The 19994-nt window shown below is 32.7% G+C and overlaps 4 protein-coding genes across 5 annotated transcripts; 3 read left to right on the top strand and 1 right to left on the bottom strand.

Moving 5' to 3' along the window:
* Positions 1–13: 13 nt before the first annotated feature.
* LOC112940940 (rust resistance kinase Lr10-like) lies at positions 14–2169 on the bottom strand. Of its 2 annotated transcripts, XM_026029445.2 has the most exons (3): positions 1501–2169; positions 1385–1414; positions 14–1293 (listed from the first exon to the last, which is right to left on the bottom strand). In XM_026029445.2, exons 2-3 carry the CDS (start codon positions 1410–1412, stop codon positions 182–184), a joined length of 1140 nt encoding a protein of 379 aa, XP_025885230.2. In that variant the 5' UTR covers positions 1413–1414; positions 1501–2169; the 3' UTR covers positions 14–181. The 2 variants fall into 2 exon arrangements, with proteins under 2 accessions (XP_025885230.2, XP_019067907.2); XM_019212362.3 differs by having other exon boundaries at positions 14–1414; positions 1501–2168.
* Positions 2170–4365: 2196 nt separating this feature from the next.
* On the top strand, positions 4366–6728 carry LOC109119495 (rust resistance kinase Lr10-like). The gene has a single exon (XM_069293739.1). The coding sequence runs from the start codon at positions 5895–5897 to the stop codon at positions 6519–6521; it is 627 nt and encodes a 208-aa protein (XP_069149840.1). The 5' UTR covers positions 4366–5894; the 3' UTR covers positions 6522–6728.
* Positions 6729–8082: 1354 nt separating this feature from the next.
* LOC101262474 (gamma-tubulin complex component 2) lies at positions 8083–16568 on the top strand. The gene is made up of 21 exons (XM_010318246.4): positions 8083–8483; positions 8670–8725; positions 8893–8938; positions 9369–9503; positions 9689–9820; positions 10329–10412; positions 10491–10589; positions 11878–11969; positions 12496–12568; positions 12640–12792; positions 12912–13031; positions 13149–13202; positions 13666–13749; positions 13850–13924; positions 14011–14142; positions 14669–14794; positions 14896–15003; positions 15496–15558; positions 15686–15760; positions 16009–16211; positions 16296–16568. Exons 1-21 carry the CDS (start codon positions 8397–8399, stop codon positions 16420–16422), a joined length of 2124 nt encoding a protein of 707 aa, XP_010316548.1. The 5' UTR covers positions 8083–8396; the 3' UTR covers positions 16423–16568.
* A 1881-nt stretch (positions 16569–18449) lies between these two features.
* Positions 18450–19647, top strand: LOC101262768 (NDR1/HIN1-like protein 6). The gene has a single exon (XM_004232611.5). It carries the CDS (start codon positions 18749–18751, stop codon positions 19529–19531), a length of 783 nt encoding a protein of 260 aa, XP_004232659.2. The 5' UTR covers positions 18450–18748; the 3' UTR covers positions 19532–19647.
* The last annotated feature ends 347 nt before the right edge of the window (positions 19648–19994 follow it).

The following is a 19994-nucleotide window of genomic DNA, read 5'->3' as shown; positions in this document are numbered from 1 at the left end:
ATTGGGAAAAGCCTTGAGAAAACAACTGACATTTCTTTTGGTTTCAATGTAAGGATCTAATGCATACAAATCGAGAAATAAGACTAAATGTGTATCATTCAGCTTCCTTATTACTATGAAACAAAATACTTTTGCAATTCTTACACTAATTCCTTTTCATTATACAAATGACTTTGAAGTGTTATTTAATTTCTAATATCACGTCTAGATCTTCACCGTGAGGACTTGCATTTAACTTAGGCTTATCAGTAGCCATAAAAGGATTTGGGGACAAGTTAAGATGGCTCCCATCTCCTTCCAGCATCTGAGTAACTTCTTTTATTGAAGGCCTATCAACGGGATGCCACTGTATGCACCAAAGTCCAACAATAGCTATTTTTCTCACAATTGTAGCATCTCCTTCTTCCTCTATCCGAATCTTCGATTCTTCCCCTTTCTCCAAATGTCTATATATCCATTCCAAAGAATTCACTTTGCAATGGTTATTCGTCTTAGCATCCATATTTATCCTCCCACCAACCATTTCTAACAAGAGCATCCCAAAGCTATAAATATCAGACTTATGAGAAACTTTACAAAAGTTTCTTGACAACACTTCTGGTGCAATGTAACCAATGGTACCCCTAGCAGCTGTCATAGTGATCGCACTTTTTTCTTTAGAACACAGTTTGGCTAAGCCAAAATCACATATTTTGGGGTTCAAGTTGTGGTCTAAAAGGATGTTTTGTGGTTTGATATCGAAATGCAGGATTTGCTGATCGCATCCCTGGTGAAGATACTCAATCCCTCTTGCAGTACCCAGAGCAATATGTTGAAGCTTGTTCCAGCTGATGACTGAGACACTACCCGTACTTGAGCTCACTGGTAAAATAAACCTTTCAAGTGAATCATTTGGTAGGTATTCGTAGATCAGAGCTCGTCTGAATCCGTCAGCACAAAAACCAAGTAAGAGGACCACGTTAACATGGTGGATTCTCCCAATTGTGCCGATTTCATTGATATATTCTTCCCCTTTACCCTTGGAATCGCGTAGGACTTTTACTGCAACATAGATTTCACTGGAAAGTCTGCCTTTGTATACAGTTCCGTAACTCCCTTCTCCTAACTTTTCATTAAAATCATCAGTTATCTTCTTAATATCAGCATAAGTATATCGTGTTGGTCTGATGGCCTTGTAGTCTTCCAAAAACTTTTCAAGTCTAACTCGACTCTCTCTTTTATTTCTACTTGTCAAATATAGCGTATAACGTAAGAAGGCAATAATGCAAACAAGCGCTGTACCTAAAACTACACCTACAAAAATTGAATTGAATAAATAACATGTCATAAGCATAAAGGAAAATCAAGTAGGAAACTGATGGAGTGAGAACTTAATCATACTAACCTGCAACCAAGGACATCTTAGATTTCATATCTATTATGGACAAAATGAAAGTGTATATATGTTAAGTGCTTCTTTAATAATGAGGGAAAAAATTAATGAAGACATACAAGTAGTACCTGTTGGGGTTATAGCTGTTCGATTGAAACAATTGAGTTTCCAATTGTTTTATTTCATCCTTGAAGCCACAATCCATTCCTTTGAACTCACAGCTCCTACAGAGTGGTATAGACCAATTCAGCTGCAGTTTGTTCTCCCTAAATGTGTACCATGCGTAAGGGTAGTGATGAATTTTTGTGCAAGGCTCAGACAAGAAGAGGTTGAGGTGATCAAACTCATAAACAGCATAAACTTTGTAAGCAGAAGAACTAAGACAAGGAACGAAGTCATGAATAGTATCTGGTAATGGTGCGGAACAATTTAATAGGACCATGGGTAAGTATTCATTTTTCAAATTGAATTGTGAAAAATTCAGTTTTGGTAGCTTGGCTGGTAAGCACTGGTCAGGATCATAAAGGTGAATTTTCTGTGAGACATAATCAATCTTTTCAACACCAAAGTGAACAGAGGAGGGAAGCTCAAGGATGGTGTCACCTTTAGTGTTACAGTGTAGTTCAAAGCCAGGATAGCCACAATGTTTTGGCTGATGACTGAGTCTGAACGGAAAATGAACGATGGGACCATGACTCTTGCACCAAGAATCCTCACAGCCCTCTAGTCTCTGTCCTAAGCTAAGCGATGGGATAAATAGCAAGAAAAGTAAGATGGACATTTCTAAAAGTACTCTTACTTGCATTCTTTGCTTTGATGCTAATATACCGTACTAGTTCTCGAATACGTCCGTTGCACGTATATTTCACGTTAAGTAATTTTTTTAAGAAAATAATATGAGTTGTATAGATTTGAAAGGGTAGATTACTTTTTGTCTGATTTAAACTTTTGAGTCATTTCTTTTTTGAATTCAACATACATAATTAGTAAAATATATGTATATTGAATGTAACATGACAAACTATTAAAATCAATGTTTTTCATGCATTGCACCACCATATTAAACTAATAATTTCAAATTTTTGATTAAACCTCTAAAGTATATAATCTCATATATAACATTTTTTTTTCTATAGTAATACATGCACTTACATATATTAAAGTGTAAGATAAATTAAAGAATAACAAAATAAAGACACAACAATTTTAACTAATTAATCAACATCACCTGATAGGTAAACTACCACGAAATAGTTATTTGACATTGTTGCCTCAAATATGCAATCGGCTATAAGAATCTCAAGTTTTCAATCGTATGATATAATTTGAATAGTAATACACTTATCTAAATTACTTTGCAAATCAATTGGAATTGCATCCTATGTTTTTTTTTAAAAAAATGTTATGTATATTTATATAAAACTTAATAGAGTACATGAAAAGTTTTCTAACGGATGAAAATTAAAAGAAATAAAAAATTTAAAATTAATGGGATAAATGCATATATAATTATATAGTAAAAGATAAATTATACTAAGGGCTTGATAGATTCATGAACTTCACATTAATGTTTCATAATTTCCGGAAGTTGAAACGAAATTAAAATATTGAATAGAGGACAATTTTAGGAAGATGAAAAAGCTAGCAATTCCAAAACATTGAATATAGATTCCAAAACATTGAATACGGACTGTTGTAATTTGAGTGATAAATTAAAATATTACTCCTATTTAATTAGATTGTGTAACAATTTAAATAATACTACTAATTAGATTAGTTATTTTTGTTTATTAAATATTTTTATTAAGTAAAAGGCAAAAAAGTAATTCAACTTTGATAATCAAAATTCATTGAATCCCGAAATAAATATTAAACGAAAAAAATAATATTTTAAATAATTTCAAGAAAATAAATTAAGATATTTTAATTAAAAATTATTCTAAAGGGTGGAAAAGTCATTAACATTTTGATTAAAATAATATAATTTAATATTTAAATTAAATAGTTAAATATCTTTATAACATTTAAATTTATAATAAGGATAAAATCGTATTTCAACTTTTAACTTTTTTGGTTTCCTCTTATAATAATATATGATTGGCAACATTTTCCAACTCTCAAGACTGACTTTTCTTCAAAACTGTTCGATTTGTGGAGCACACTTTTCCACATACATTGCTGTTTGGGGTGGCAAAATGTGTCTACATAATCCAGTCTAAAATAGAGGGCAGTTGGAGTTAATAGATATTTATTTATTACACTAATATCTCCAGTTGGGTCAGTGCATATTTAATTTTATGATATTTATTAATTTTAAAATCTAATGGTCCATACTTATTTAAATAAAGCATTCTTTAAACTACAGTGAAATATCATTAACCATGGTAATTACACACTATTTCTCTTTCTCTCTCGTCTCTCTGTCTCTTCCTTTCCCACTTAATTTTGCAACAAATTCTTTTTGTCAATCATCAAAGAATTTGCTTGGTTAACAATAAATCATTTTTTCTTTTCATTATTTTTACACAGTATTAAAAGAAAACAAAATTCAAAGGATGAACTTGGGTCATAAAATTTAAAAAATCTAACCCATCATGAGATTATTTCTTTGAAGCTTGATTAGATCATAATGGTGATTCACAAAACTCTGTCATGTCGTCTTCTTCGTAACATCAATATTTTCGATTAAGAGTTTATGAAAAATTCAACTAAAGGATTTGGAAATGGCACAAGAAATGGGTAGGAAAATGTTTTTTAATAAATTTTTCTTTTGAAATTTCAATTAAACTTTGTGAGACAGACATAAATTGAAAAATTATTCATGATTAAAAATAAAATGAATTTAATGTTTCAAATATCAACACTAAAAATAAAATTCAGAAATCTTTTATTGATTTGCTGCAAAAACAAGAATTTGAAAAAATAAACTAAAACAGAAAAAAAGGATTCTAAGCACAAAAAGAAGTGAGAAATGTTAACTATGATAAAATTCTTAGTTAATCAAGCAAATCGGAGTCATAAGATTATTTGTACGACACATGTGAAAATATTAAAGAGATAATTGATGAAGCCAAATCCTAAATTGATTGACAAATCATTTTGGGCATAGTCCAAATCAGCACATGGTATATGTGGACTACATCAGTCTACCTTGTTTGCTAGTAGTAATTTGAAATTATGGGGAGATGAAGAATCAAGATCCAAATAGATAGATTGATAGAGTACAGGAGATAAGAAAGCTCAACCTTTAATCAATAGTTAACCTCTTTGATATGTCTATGGGAACCTCTCTTCTAAAATGTATAACAATAATCTTGATCATCTCTGAAACATGCTATGCTAGGAATAGCGAATTTCACTACTATGTCCGTTCTGCTTGTGGAAATATCCCTGACATAAGTTACCCTTTTCGTTTAAAGATCGACTCAAAATATAGTTACCTTTTCAGCTCAAATACCGGTTCAAAGCTATTTACAGAATATGAATTAGCTTGTGAAGGTAACCAAACGGTTGTATGGTTATTCTCCAAGAAGTTGCACGTTCAAGCCATCAATTATGTTAATCACACAACTCCTGTTGTAGATCCAACTTTACAAAAACAAGATTTATGCTCTCTATTACCTCAGCCTTCAACAATACATGAATAGTTCGCGTTTTCATCCATATTATAATTACACTAGTAATGGATCACAGAGTAATAGCAGAGCCTATCTTCATATTCAACTGTCCGTTTGCTGTTAACAATTCAACATTAGTGGCTGCAAATTAAGCTGGTACACTTATTTAAAGATTGGAGAAATGAGTGTATCTGAAGTCACCGATGGATGTGCAGAGTGGAATTTATAGCCATGACCTCTTGGCCTAATATTAAAAATGGCAACAATATTTCCCTTTATGATCTTCATCAAGCATTCATCGAAGGGTTTGAGCTAACTTATCATCTGAAACTGGAAATCATAGAAACGATTCATTCAAGTAAGGATGACATGTCTGTTTACTTATTCAATTAATATTCGTTAGCAAAACAAAGAATTCACTACTACTAAAATTTTATGACTTCAATCTAACCGGGGAACAGAAGGCCGCTACTCTTGTATCTCGGAAGTAAGCTAAGCTCTTATCCCTTCAACAAGAGAGATTACAATTATTTTTACACAGAAGATTTATGATGTTACTCTTCCGACTATACAATCTTCACCAAATAAGTGAAAATGTTAAAATTTGATATCTTTTTTATTAATAACTACGCAAATCATATTGTTATATATAATAATATAGTTTGGGATCTACAATATTTGGTGCCTAAGGCAAGGACTTCACTTGCCTTAGCTTAGAGCCTGGTCCTGCTCATCCTAGAAGCTAGCTAGCTAGCTCATGAGATGAGGAATATCCAAGACACGACACACAACTCTTCTCTCAACTGACGTGGGACACTTAACAATGTAATTGTCAAGAAAAATTAGATTTTCCTGATCATCATTCATCACTATGAATCGTAGGCTTAAGAGCAAGTTACTTTTATATGACTTCTCAACCGTGCAGTGTATTGGGAGCAAAATGTGTGATTGGCCTACCGTTCATAATTGAATTTCTGGTGTACATCAGCACCAGTCAAGAAGGAAGTCCTCTGTTAAGTTGGCAGAGGAAGTATGACATTGTTGTTGGAGTGGCTCGAGGAATTGGATATTTGCATCGAGGCTGTGATGTACGAATTTTGCATTTTGACATCAAGCCACACAACATTCTTTTGGATGAGAATTTCATTCCAAAGATTTCTGATTTTGGGCTTGCAAAATTATATCCAACAGATATAAGCATTGTGAATCTCACAGCTGCTCGTGGAACAATTGGCTATGTAGCTCCAGAGTTGATCAGCAGAAGCATTGGAGTAATCTCTTACAAAGCTGATGTTTACAGCTTTGGAATGCTGCTAATGGAAATGCTGGACTTGAAGAGACATGAAGGTGCAAATGAAGAGCATTCCAGCCAATATTTTCCTTATTATATTTACGATAAGTTCAACAAGGGAAAGGAAATTGTTGTGGATGAAGAAGCAAATGATGATGAAAAGAAGATGGCTAGAAAGTTGACTTTAGTTACATTTATGGTGCATACAAACAAATCCGATACAACACCCTTCGATGAGTAAAGTTTACAAATGCTGGAAGGTGAAATTGAAGTGCTAGAAGCACCTCCTCAGCCTCTTCAATCTCCACTATTGTTTATCAGATGATGGGAAGTTCTATGACATTTTCGTCTGATTCCATGGCTTTGTTAGATAATTCTGCTAATAATACCGTATCAAATTAGACATATGTTATGAGTGATTCATAACTAATTTTATGTTTCTCATGAAGTTTGTTGCAACTATAGTCCCTATGGGTATTTCATATCAAGAAAAAAGGTGGTGTTGTATTGCAATAAAATAAAGAGATTTAGATGTAAATCATTACAAATATTATGATAGGACTTAGGAGGCAAAGCACAAAATCATGCATGTTTTAGGCATAAACATGTTGGACCTAAACTTGACTTTAAATTTTAATTTTGACCTCCAATTTTTATATTGCACAAACATACACTTTAACTATTCAATTTTTTAAATAAATAAACACATGAGTCCTACATTGAACAATACACGTAATACACCACATATGACAAAAAAATGACACGTAGGATGACATATGTGTCTCTTTGTTCAACTTTATACAAATTTAAGTGTCTATTTGTGCAAATCCAAAATTAAATAGCATAAATATAATTCGAAATCAAGTTAAAGAGCATATTTATGTATTATACCCATGTTTTAAATGCAAAGAACTCTATTGTTACTTTGATATGACCAAAAAAATAATTATAATTCAGATTCATTCATGAAACACAAATAACTACTCTTTCTAAATAATAATAATAATAATAATAATTATTTAATCTTTGTTCATTGACGAATAAGATATGTTTATGAAAGTAATTAAATAATAGTAGTATGTATTAATAAGGCAAATTGGTCATATTAAGATTTTTCACATTAATAATATTTAAATTAGGGAAAGGGTAAAAGTTCTTTGTTTGATCAAAAGTATCTTTGCCGTCAATATTTTGATCTAAAAATATTCTTGTTGTTATTTAATAGGTCAAAAATATTTACTTTCCAAATAAATATATTATTTATTATCCTTTTAGCACATTTTTAATAAATATTTTTATCGTAATATAAATATAAATTAATGATGAATATATTACGATATTTTATATATGACGTATATGATATGTCGAAGGGGTACATGAAATTATTCAATTTTAATTGATAAAATGAGATTAAGAAGAAAAAAATATTTCACTTTTTTATTTTGTTAAAGTGATTTCAAAAGAAAGAACACAAAAACATGGTTCGTTAATAATATTTTAATTAGGAAAAAGATTGTGTTAAAAAGAAAAATATAATATATTTATTCAGAAAATAACATTTTTGACTCATTTAGTAACTATAGGATCATTTCGGACAAAAATATTGACAAAGGTACTTTTAAACTAAAATATTGATGGTAGATATTTTTGAGTCAAACTATAAACAACGAAAAATATTTTTATTTCTTTTACATAGTTTAACAACATTTTTGACCCATTCCCTTTTAAAAAATTTAATTAGCAAAACAAAGTGTGGAGATTTTTGAAATTATATATATATATATATATATATATATATATATATGTTATTATTATTATTCGACAAAAGAGAACTACTACCATCTCTGGGCAAAATTTGCAGTTCTCTTTTTGTTTAAACTGTGAGACTGAATTTGCTTTCCCAAAAATTTCATCTTCAGCTAATCAGAACATCAACCCTAAAATGAGAAACACTTTGTGAAATCTTGAAAGTTTAAGTTCTGAATTGAACTGCGGTGGCATTGTGGTCGTGTCTACGGTTTCAAACAGTCACCGGAAGTGCCGGTGGAGCAATTCCTGCTGAAACTGAGTTGGGTCATCCCCATTTACTTCAACTTCAAGATTTGAGACGAATTACATGGATTCAGCCGCTGCAATTTCTTTATGCCCATCAACTCCTGGTTGGAATCTCGATCGTCCCTTTCTTACTGGCCAATTTTATCAGGTACTCAACATTTTATTGCTTGACATATGTATGCAATAAACCCCTTCATGCCGTTATCTAAAACCTTCATTTTCTTGGACTTTTTCGACTCTTCATGAATGCTGCTTTTTTCCGCCCTTCTTTTCTTCTTTTTCTTGATGTCCTAGGTTGAATTGAAACTATTTTGCCCCTTGAAAATACATACAGGAAACAAAGATTTCGTCTGGAACTTCTGAGTACAAGGGGTTTTCTGCGGAATCAAGGTTCCCCTTTTATTCCTTGGCTTTCTGCTATTACAATTCAATTTTTTTTTTTTTAATAATGTGTTTTATCTTGGTGTGTTTGATTTACTTTTTTAAGTCAAATTGGTGACTTCTATTTGGTACATCTCCTACTTATTTTCTGTTTCTGTCTGGAAATTTTAATGCAGTTCCGGAGCAGATAAAGCTATAGGTTGTTACCATGCCACCATTCAGGTATGCCTCTGCTGAATCAAATAGGTTGTTCCTTATCCATCTTTTTATAATTTTTGTTCATATTGTTGTTGGTTGTCACTCTTATTGTTATTGTTATCATCTAGTATAATGCCAGTAAGAAGAAGTTATATATTTGACTCCAAACGTATACACCTGGATCATAAGTTCTAACGAGACTGTAGTCAACTTATGTCATGTTTTCTTCTTGTGTGTGTGTTGATATAGTTTGCAAGTTAAGGTCCTGTGAATATTTGTGTATTTTCTTGCTTTAAGTTTTAAGGTTAAGGATAGTGAGGACTATTATGTTGTGGCCCATCTAAATGGTTTTTCTTGTTAATATGTTATGTCCTATATGAACTTGACGATCTTGGTTTTGAGTTTGGTCAGGGTCACCGTCATTTATTAAAATATTGTCTTAACTATTATGCAGGAATTGATTGTTATTGATGATCTTCTATCTACCCTTATTGGAATTGAAGGACGCTATATTTCGATCAAGAAAGTCCGAGGGAAGGAGGATGACATAACCTTTCAGGTTGATGCATCTATGGATTTAGCTCTTCAGGTACTTATAGGGAGATATGTTTTCTGTAAAAATAGCTAACGAAAAAATGAGACATTTCATCCCTGATATATAGTGTTCTAAAGCAACGAAATATTTTGAGGCTAAAAGCCAAGTAAACATGAAAGAAAATCCATAGCGTATTTAGTTTAAAACATTAGCTGAAATAATTTGGGCTATTATTGTAGGAGTTTGCAAAAAGGCTGTTCCCGTTATGCGAAAGTTATATCTTGATTAACCAGTTTGTGGAGACAAGGTCACAGTTCAAGACAGGCCTAGTCAATCATGCCTTTGCTGCAGCTCTAAGGGCACTCCTCCTTGTAAGTTTCTTATTTATTGATCCTTCTATGGTTGCATGGTGGATTATTCTTTTCTCTACTTGTTTATCTGGTATGTTATCCATCTTATGTATAAGCTCTTCTTGAGGATATCTAAATTTTATATTTGAGAAATCATTTCTGGGAGGATTGAATCATCTTCATTATTTGTTTAATCTCTTTTTGGATACTGTAGATTCTCTCCTCCTTGGTATAGCTTGTATATGGTTCAATTATTACTAAAAAAATTATTACCTTACAAAATAAAAATCTCTTTTTGTGGATGGATTAATGTGACTTTCAGAAGATTATCTCCTGGGAAGCTGAGAAAACCTGTCTGCTACCTTAATTTGGTTCAGCTAATTGTCTAAGGTTTTTGGATGCCATGAGTTGTTTCCATAATTGTCCCATGCTGTGTGGACATACATGTACAATGTAGTATTAAGAGAAAGAATAATAAAGGAAAATAAAAAGGGAGAGCTAATTGAAGTCTAGAATATATTTTTTCCAGGACTACCAAGCAATGGTGGCACAGCTTGAACATCAATTTCGCTTAGGAAAACTTTCTATACAAGGATTATGGTTTTACTGCCAGGTAACGCTGCTTAAACTGGTTTAATTTCCATTCAGTTTGACTCCTCGTCATTGGTGCTTATGAAGCTATGTCTTGCAGCCAATGATGGGTTCGATGCAAGCACTGTCTATGGTGGTGAAAAAGGCTGCAGCGGATAACTGTGTTGGTTCTGCAGTCCTTAACCTCTTGCAAAGCCAGGTCTAACATCTTAGTCACTTTTCATGACTTTAAGGATCTATGTCTGAGTTCCCCTGGAATTGTGGAATACCATAGATTCATTACGATGGTTTAAATTCCATATTTGCTTGAACATTTGTGGTTTGGTTTCGCATGGTTATCAAAATGAGACCTGCAATTTTTATGTTTTAAGGGGTCGTTTAGTAATGCATGTATTAGTTATGCTTGCATTCATTATTCAATAATTATTTTTATGCATTGTTTGGTTTGATGCATTAAAAATAGCATTTATTGCATAAAAAAGTTATTTACAAAGATACCCTCCACTATTATGGTGGAAAAGATGTATAAAAAGTTTTGAGGGATAATTGGGTCTTTAATTGAGTTAATGCATGCATTAAAAACCATTGCATTGCTAATACCTAGAAATATATGGTATTACTAATGCACACCTTAATACACAATAGAGTGTATAACTAATGCAAGTTAGTTATACATAAATTAGAAAAGAGTACCAAACAAGGTACTAGTAATACACAAGGCTAATGCATGCATTATTTTTCCTAATACACTCGGTCAAACGACCCCTAATAATTTTAGTTAATTAGTCTTTCTCATTCCAAAATCTTCATGGGAAGTTTGAACAGATTTTAAGTGTCTGTGATAGACTCTATTTTGATATGTTTAGAATTGTTGAGAAAATAAGATAAGGAACAACCCTTGGGGTTCATCTCAATTGGCAAAGGTTGAGGGACTTTGATCTTAAATCACTAGTGTGAGTCCTATGCCAAACGAATTAAGACTAGTTTATGTGGAGAATGGTAAAAGGCGGAGCCATCATCCTGGATTTCTGGAAACTGCAGTTGGCCCAAAGGGTTGGTTCCGAACGAGTTTCTTGGTCATAAAAAACATAAGAAGGAATAATTGGTTCTCACACAACATTCACGAAATAGAGAGCTAATGCAAACAGACATGAAAGTAATCTGTAACAATAGTGGTGGCTATTTTTCTTCTTTTTGAACGTCTCTGGTGACTGCAACAACGAGAATTATATTACCAATGCTATGATACCATCTGAACAAATAAAACATGGAATAATTGAGTGAAAACTTAGCTTGATTACTCCCTCAAGTTGCTGGACTGAAAAAGTGAATGTACGACAGTACGAGTGTTAAAATAGGGAAGAATCTCTCTAATTAGTCCTAGTTGGTATACAGTATCATTTACAATTTTCTTTACAGAAACTACATATGTTCTATTTGATCAGAGGGGGTCTATATTTATTTCCAGATTAATTGTTCTGTTTTAGGCAAAGGCAATGGCTGGTGATCATGTAGTGAGGTCTTTGCTGGAAAAGATGTCACAATCAGCAAGCACTGCATATCTTGGAATATTAGAGAGGTACTTAATCTAGATTCTGCAATGATTATCCAAGTTTGCTTAAGGTCTGGCTGACCTCTCATTGTCTGGGAATTGCCTAATCAAATATTGTTTTGTCCTAAAATAACATGTTTCTACTTTTTGTTAAGTGTAAAAGAAGTTGGTGATACATAAATCGCCAGGGTTAAAGGAGTAGTGGTTCCTATATCTGCTATTTGATCTTGACGTGTCTATGCTAATAATGTCTACTTGGGGAATCAGCTGATGTAGTTATAACACATATTAAAAAGTAGTGTAGGTTTCCTTCAACAATGAGTTTCCGCTAAATTGGTAATGCATTTTTTTAATCTTTATACTATTCCCATGATAATAAGCAAGTAAAGTACTTGTTTTCTTGTCTTCTAGAGTAAATGTTAGGTTTTCATCAGCTGCCTTTTGTAGGTATTAAGTGTGTCGCTTTTTCTCGTTTTTTGACAGTCTTTGAACTTCCCGTTCTTTTATAGTGAATTACTGTTGTTTCTCAATGTGAACTACCCTAAAATTTCAGGTGGGTGTATGAAGGAGTGATTGATGATCCTTATGGTGAATTCTTTATTGCCGAGAACAAGTCTCTTCAGAAGGTACATCTTTTTCAGCAACACTTTTTTACTTAGTTGCTGACATCTCATTGATCTCACTGTATTTTCCACAGGAGAGTCTTACTCAAGATTATGATGCCAAGTACTGGCAACAACGTTACAGCCTGAAAGATGAAATTCCTAGCTTCCTTGCAAATGCAGCGGAAACAATTTTGATCACTGGAAAATATTTAAATGTCATGAGAGAGTGTGGACATAGCATTCAGGTTTTGACAAGATCCCATTGCTGCTATATGTTCACACAATAAAGCTTTTCCATCTTTCTTTGCATTACAATTCCATTAGTAATATTAGCAGAGGTTCGTGACCAAATTGTTTTTGTTAGATCCCTGTGGCAGAAAAGTCAAAGTTGACAAGTGCAGGCTCAAATCATCACTATTTGGAGTGTATCAAGTCTGCTTATGATTTTGCCAGTGGCGAACTATTAAACCTTGTTAAAAACAAGGTATGCTGAAGCAAGAAAGATATTTCTTGACAGCTTTTTTCCATGTTTCTTGATTTGTTACTACAAGTGCTTTTACATGAAACTTCTCTCTGATGAAACCTTTCTATTCTTTGGCAGTATGATCTCATGGGTAAACTGCAATCTATTAAGCACTATCTTCTTCTTGATCAGGTACCAGCTAGCGATTAACAAATTATATATCTAAGTTTATGATAGTTTGGGAATTGGGGGTTATGGGGAAAACACTGGTAAACTTTGAATTTAAATGCTACATGCAATGGAATGCTTCAATAACTTTCTTTATTAACTAGTCAGTCCCTTTGCATTATCTTCTTTTAGTAAAAGAAGATATTTCTTGGCCTAGCAGCTGGCATCAAAATGTGTTGCAGGAAGAAGAAAATGTTAGACACTCTTATGCCTATCTTTTCCAAACAAGCAAATCCATCAATTAAAATGCAAATTTTTAGAATCATTCTATGCTTCTCTGTCATCCTGACCCTGGTTTTGCATTTTTCTTTGGTTTCATTCTTTATTTCTTCATGTGTGCTCTCTGTAGATGGAAGTTAAAGAATTGTTCTGGTGCTGGTTTCCATTAAGAAATTTATATTCATACTCACTTCAACTGTACATGCAGGGTGATTTCTTAGTGCACTTCATGGATACAGCTAGAGAGGAGCTCATGAAGAAGCCTGATGAGATATCTGTGGAGAAGCTACAGGTTTATACATAGTTCTTTAGGTTTCTGCTTCCTCTAAATAGGGAAATCATTTGAAGCTCTTTATAATGTGGTGTCATCTTCTTTTCTTTCTTCTGAGTAGTCTCTTCTAGACCTTGCTTTGCGATCTACTGCAGCTGGTGCAGATCCTTGCCATGAGGACTTGTTATGTTGTGTGGTGAGTTATTATTACCTTGGCCTGTTTAACCTTCTAGACATGGAGATAATCTGCTAAATTATGTAAAATATGGTCCATCTTTTCAGGAGAGGACTACTTTATTGAAAAGATTGAGTACATTGAAAGATCTTGAAATCAGCCGGTCTGCTCCAGATAGCAATGATTTAGAGGAGCCACTGAGCATAACTGGCTTGGAAACTTTTTCTTTGAATTACAAGGTTTGCCTTCTAATTTCTCTTGTAGATGAAGGAAATTACACCGCAGCTCCACACAACAAAAAGAAAAAGAAAAAAGATGAAAGAACAGAAAATTGCATAAAAGCAGTTCTCTATGTCTTCTATATCAATCATAGATTCAGAACTCATGTAAGATAAAGCAGTCTGCGACAATTTTGCTGTTCAATACCTGGCCAATTTCAAAAAATTAATTAGCAGGAAATTTATCTATACTTTTAGCTAAGTCAAGAGAATCAATTGGGGAGTAAAATACTCACTTTCCCCTCCTGATACTTGTCCTATATATCTCTGCGTTACAGTTTCTTTTATAGCTGTGTGCAATGATGTTAATCTGTTCATTGAGTGCCACCTAGCAACAACCATATTTAACGAACGCTGAGGGAGAGCATCTTGTTTCCTTCTCTTGATTTTCTGTTTTGGTGAGAATGACATTAAAGGTCGAGGTATTATTTTTGCTGGGTCATTATATTATTGTCTCCTGAGCCTGGTTGCATTTGTTGTGTTTCAGGTTAGATGGCCCTTATCTCTTGTAATATCAAGGAAAGCCTTGACAAAATATCAGTTGATTTTCAGATTTCTATTTCACTGTAAGCATGTTGATAGGCAACTCTCTGGAGCATGGCAAGTACATCAGGTATGAGCTTTCAGTTACTTTTACTAACAGTAGTAAAGTAGTTTCTCTTTTTCTTTTTGACTTCTGATAGATTTGCATTTTTGCGTATTTTGTTATTATAGGGTCTCCGCAAGCTTGACATGCAAGGAACTACAGTTTCTGTATCATCTTTGTTATGTCGCAATATGCTGAAGTTCATAAATAGTCTCTTACACTATTTGACATTTGAGGCAAGTTTCACCCCTTCTAAGGGAACCACAGTTCCTATGTTAGTTTGCTATGTCTGCCTGTCTTTGGTACATTAATTTCTGCTTGAAGGCTTTGAGTTTCTTACTTCTCTATTTGTATTTTTTTGATATGTTATTCTCCCGTTATTTTAATTTCTGGTTGCATACTTTTAGTTTCCCAGTTTTTCTCATTGTTCTTTTCATCACTGTCACCGTACCACCACTAATGTATCCTTCTCTTTCACGATTCTTCTTCATTATTTATGCTATATTAGACATGTACTAGTTTAGTACATCTACTAAACTAGTGAAGACAGCTGTTCCTTTTTTCTCTTGTTATAGAAGGTCAAAAGAATGAATTATATTGACTGATTTAAAAGACGGCTGACTGTAAAATTTTTGATATTTTATTGGTTGATATACAAGAGGGTTGACAGAATAAGTTTTGATGTGTATTGCTAGTCAGATTGAACCAGTATTTTATTGTATCTTCAGGTGCTTGAACCTAACTGGCATGTAATGCTCAATAGACTTCAAACTGCAAAAAGCATTGATGAGGTAAAATGATTATGTACAAAGAAATCTTGTGTCTAAACACCTTATAGGAGAGACTCTTGCTCGGGTGGTCCTTATGTTTCAACTTGATGTGTTGTCTCATTGATTGTTTGATTCAATTTTTGGGCAGGTTATCCAATACCATGACTTTTTTCTTGACAAGTGCTTGAGGGAATGTGTGCTTCTATCACCAGCCCTTCTTAAGGTTAGTTATGATTTCCACTCCTGGTTATTGGTGGCCTTCAGATACATTGTTCCTAATTATAAAGTCTTCACAAAAGATGATACTGATTATAGCCCTTCTGCAATGTTCAAGAACCAACATTTATAGCAACTACTAGATTACGTTTTAGGTTTTGAGTCTGTTCCTTTTCAGGTGATTAATTTTGTTATTTTGTTGTTCTAACTATTTTTACTGTCCTGATTTTCTCATGAATGTTTTTCTAAATGCAGAAGGTGGAGAGGTTGAAATTAATATGTCTGCAATACGCAGCTGCAATGCAACGGCTGATTACCTCCTCGTTGGATACTACTGACAATGACACATTGTCTAATGATTCTCCCAGTATAGAAAAATATAAGAACTTGAAACTAAGGACCCCATATCAGATGCTGAGACTAGCTCCTGAAAACGTCACAGTATTAGACTCCGTTCTGTATGTTATAACGAATTTGTACTTGATTTTTTAATCTCTTTTATCTGTGTCTCTCTCTCATAGCTAACTATAATCATTTTGCAGGAAATTTGAGAAGGAATTTTCTTTTGAGCTTCACAGCCTGGGACCGATATTAAGCAGTGGCTCTCGAGCAGAACCATACTTGACTCATCTTGCACAGTGGATCCTTGGTGTGGGAAAAGACCAGTAAGCTGATTGTTTTTTGTTGCCTACAAACTTTAGTTTTAGTGATGTTTATTTTTATTTATGTCTGTTCGATTTCTTTTTCTTCTTAATTACTCGGTTGAGCTTGTAGAGTGTGATCGTTGTGAAATCAAATCAAGCTTTTCTTATTTATTTACTTCTGTTACTGAAGAAAATATGTTGTTCTCCATTTCCAAGTATAAAAAAATACACTATCTGGACTAAGGTTCTATCTCAATTGTTTTCGATCCAGATAAGTGAAAAATATGTATAGGTCTATTTTCAATTATTTGATTATGTATACATAAATACATTTCTATAGTGTAGTAAAATACCTAAGGTTGAACTAATCCTAACATTTTTAATTTGCTGATTAACTAAATACAACAACCGATGGTTATTGGGTTTGTTGGCTCTAATAAATGGATAGGCAGCCGCTCCTTCTCCTTAAAGTCAAAAGAGGATTTGGTATTGCTTTATGAGAAGAGAATTATTTGTCCAAATAATATCGTAAAAATAGATATTTTTATGTACATATTTTTAGAATTAATTTAACAATATTTTTTAATCTTAAAAATTCTAGGAAAAAGGAAACCGAATAGTGTACCTTTAAGTATTGATTTATTAGTTTATAATTTGTTGTAAATTATAAATTCAAAAGTTCTCTATTTTTTTTAAAAAAAAATATCGTGTCCGATCAAAAGAGTAATAATTTCATGGAAGCTTCTAAAAACTTTGTTTGTTGCTCAACGTCTTTATTTTTCTTGATGCCTAAGACTTCTTCATATAACAACTAGTAGTAGAAGAAAAGCAAATGTGGAAGAAATAACGAAAGTTTTCAAAAAATAATAATTTGGGTAGCGTCTACATGTGTAACTCTGACCTATTTGCCTATTCAACAGAGTTCCTTATTTTTTTTCTTCAAGGATTTAAAGTTGTTAGATTCTAATATAATGAAAATTTTATATTAATAATTTAGTTTAATACGTTATATAACCAGTTGATTATAATTTATTATAGATTGTCAAATCAATATTATTATACGGAATACATACATACTTTTGAATTGATCTAATTACGTAATTATCTATTTGTACAAAACATGTAGTAAGTAGTTCATAAAGAAAATATAATTCTTTGTAAGTGGGGGGAAGAAAAATACAAGGCTATTATTATTGTGGAGGTTAAAAGCTATTCCCTCTAGTCCAATCAAAATATATTGTTAACAATGGTTCAAAATATATGAATTTTTCAAAGTTTTAGAATATATTAAAATTTATTTATTTTATTTATAGAATCAATTTTCTTTTAAGAGGGAGTTTCAACTATTTTTAAATCTCAAATAATTATCATTACTTTTAAGAAGAGTTTTGAGGAATCAAAAGGGTAGCATTAACGAATAATTTTTTTGATTGATGTCTTTAAACAAATTTTTTAAAGGATGTGTCACACTCCAACAAAATAATTAAATTGGACTAGAGAGGAGGATATAGTTCCATTAGCAACACAATTGAATATTTTGATTATATTACCATAATAATAACGAGTTAATGTGATTCTGAGATTCATAAAAATTTAAGTATACTCGATCGTATTGCATTCAACGGGTATGATAGCACTAAAAAAATTCAAACCATTTAGACTTTATAGATTGAATTGTTTAAAAAAAAAAAGAAAATCTCACCCCAAATGAATTTCAGTAGTTTACTTACCAAAACACATTTAATAACTTCCCACACAAACCAAACACTGACTTTGGGAAAAAATTAACGCGTCAACTTTTTGACTCATAAAATTGCACCTCCCCTTTTTTTTCTTCCCTATGAGCAGTTAACAAATATTTATTACTCATTTAAAAGCAAAGTGTGTACTATTAGAATACCAAATTTTTAATTAAGATGTTAGATAGGGACACATCAACCTCTCTTTATAAAAGAAAAAGTCAAAATAAGGAAACTTCAATAATTATACATATAGATCTTGAGGTATGACACTAATTATATTTTAATCTAAATGGTTTAATATGTTAAGTTTCTTTTTAATCCATGTCTAAATAGAATTTGTTGTCAAAATTATATTATAACAAGGTTTCCAAATTCTAGTTAAAATATGTTTTGCACTATTATAAATAAAAGGAGGGGTATTGCAACTTATTTTCTTACGAGTGAATTAATTTACCTTACGTAGTTTACCTGTTGGCCGAATTCAGATCAGTGAGTTTCGGATACCAAATACATAAAAGGAAAAAAAGAAAATTCAACTCTTTCAAGATTCTATATATATTAACCAAGTACTACACTCTTTGTTACATCCACCCCACATTTCTTTCTACAATGGCAGAGCAACAAAGAATTCATCCAGTACCTGAACCAGAACATGAACTTCCAGTACAAAAACCCTCTGTCCCTTTAGTGCCAAAGGGCTCTTTCAGTTCAGAAAAAGGTGACCCTGAGAAACAGCAGCAGCAGCAGCAACCACCTTTTAGAAGAACAATCCCATATTATCCACCATTAAAACCACCAAAGAGAAGATGTTGTTCTTGCAAAAGATGTCTATGTTGCACATGTTGTCTGTTGTTCATCATCATCATAATCATTGCTGCTTTATCTGCTGCTTTTTACTTTGTCTTCCAGCCAAAAATACCAAAGTACTCCGTTGACAGTATGAGAATCACACAGTTCAATTTCAATAATGACATGAGCTTATTGTTTGCTACTTTTAATGTTAACATCACTGCAAGAAACCCCAACAAGAAGATTGGGATTTACTATGAAAATGGTAGCCAATTGAGTGTTTGGTATACTGGTGTTCAGCTTTGTGAAGGGTCATTGCCAAGATTTTATCAGGGTCATCAGAATACTACTGTACTCAGTTTGGATTTATCAGGACAAACACAGAATGTAACTGGATTGTTGCAGGCACTGCAGGTGGATCAACAAAGAGGAAGTATTCCATTGAATCTCAGGGCAAAAGTTCCAGTGAAGCTCAAGATTGGGAATTTGAAGCTAATGAAATGGAACTTTTTGGTGAAGTGTAGTCTGGATGTGGATAGTTTGTCTGCAAATAATGCTATCAGGATTAGGAATAGTGATTGCCAGTTTGGTTTTAGGTTATAATCCAGTCCTGGAATTATTTTTTCCTTCCATTTTTTACAGATTTTTTTTTCAATATCTGTTGACACTGTTTACTCATATTATTTTGGATTGATATAAAGTGATCTGTTTCCTCTTTACTTTTTTGGGTCTAACTGGTTTAACGGAACAGAATTGTCGGTATCCAAAAGAAATTTCTGAACAAGGTAATACAATTTAAAAGGGCAGCTCGGTGCACAAAGAGGTGTAATGTAGGCAACCTACAGCGATTGATTCCACGGTTCGAACTTGTGACCTATAGGTCAACTTTAGTGTTGCAAGGCTCCTCTTCTGAACAAGGTAATACAATCACTATGAGTATTTCAATCTTGATATAATGTGAAGTACAATCACTTTATTTGAGCTTTTTGCTATGACTTGTGCACTCCAAAGATGTCCATTATTTGATTACTTTCCCTCTATTTTCATACATAAATTCTTACTTCCG

This window comes from Solanum lycopersicum, chromosome 2 (assembly GCF_036512215.1).
Source record: "Solanum lycopersicum chromosome 2, SLM_r2.1".
In the NCBI taxonomy this organism is placed as follows: domain Eukaryota; kingdom Viridiplantae; phylum Streptophyta; class Magnoliopsida; order Solanales; family Solanaceae; genus Solanum; species Solanum lycopersicum.
The sequence above is the reverse complement of the archived record's forward strand: the minus strand, read 5'-3'. Positions and strand labels throughout refer to the sequence as shown.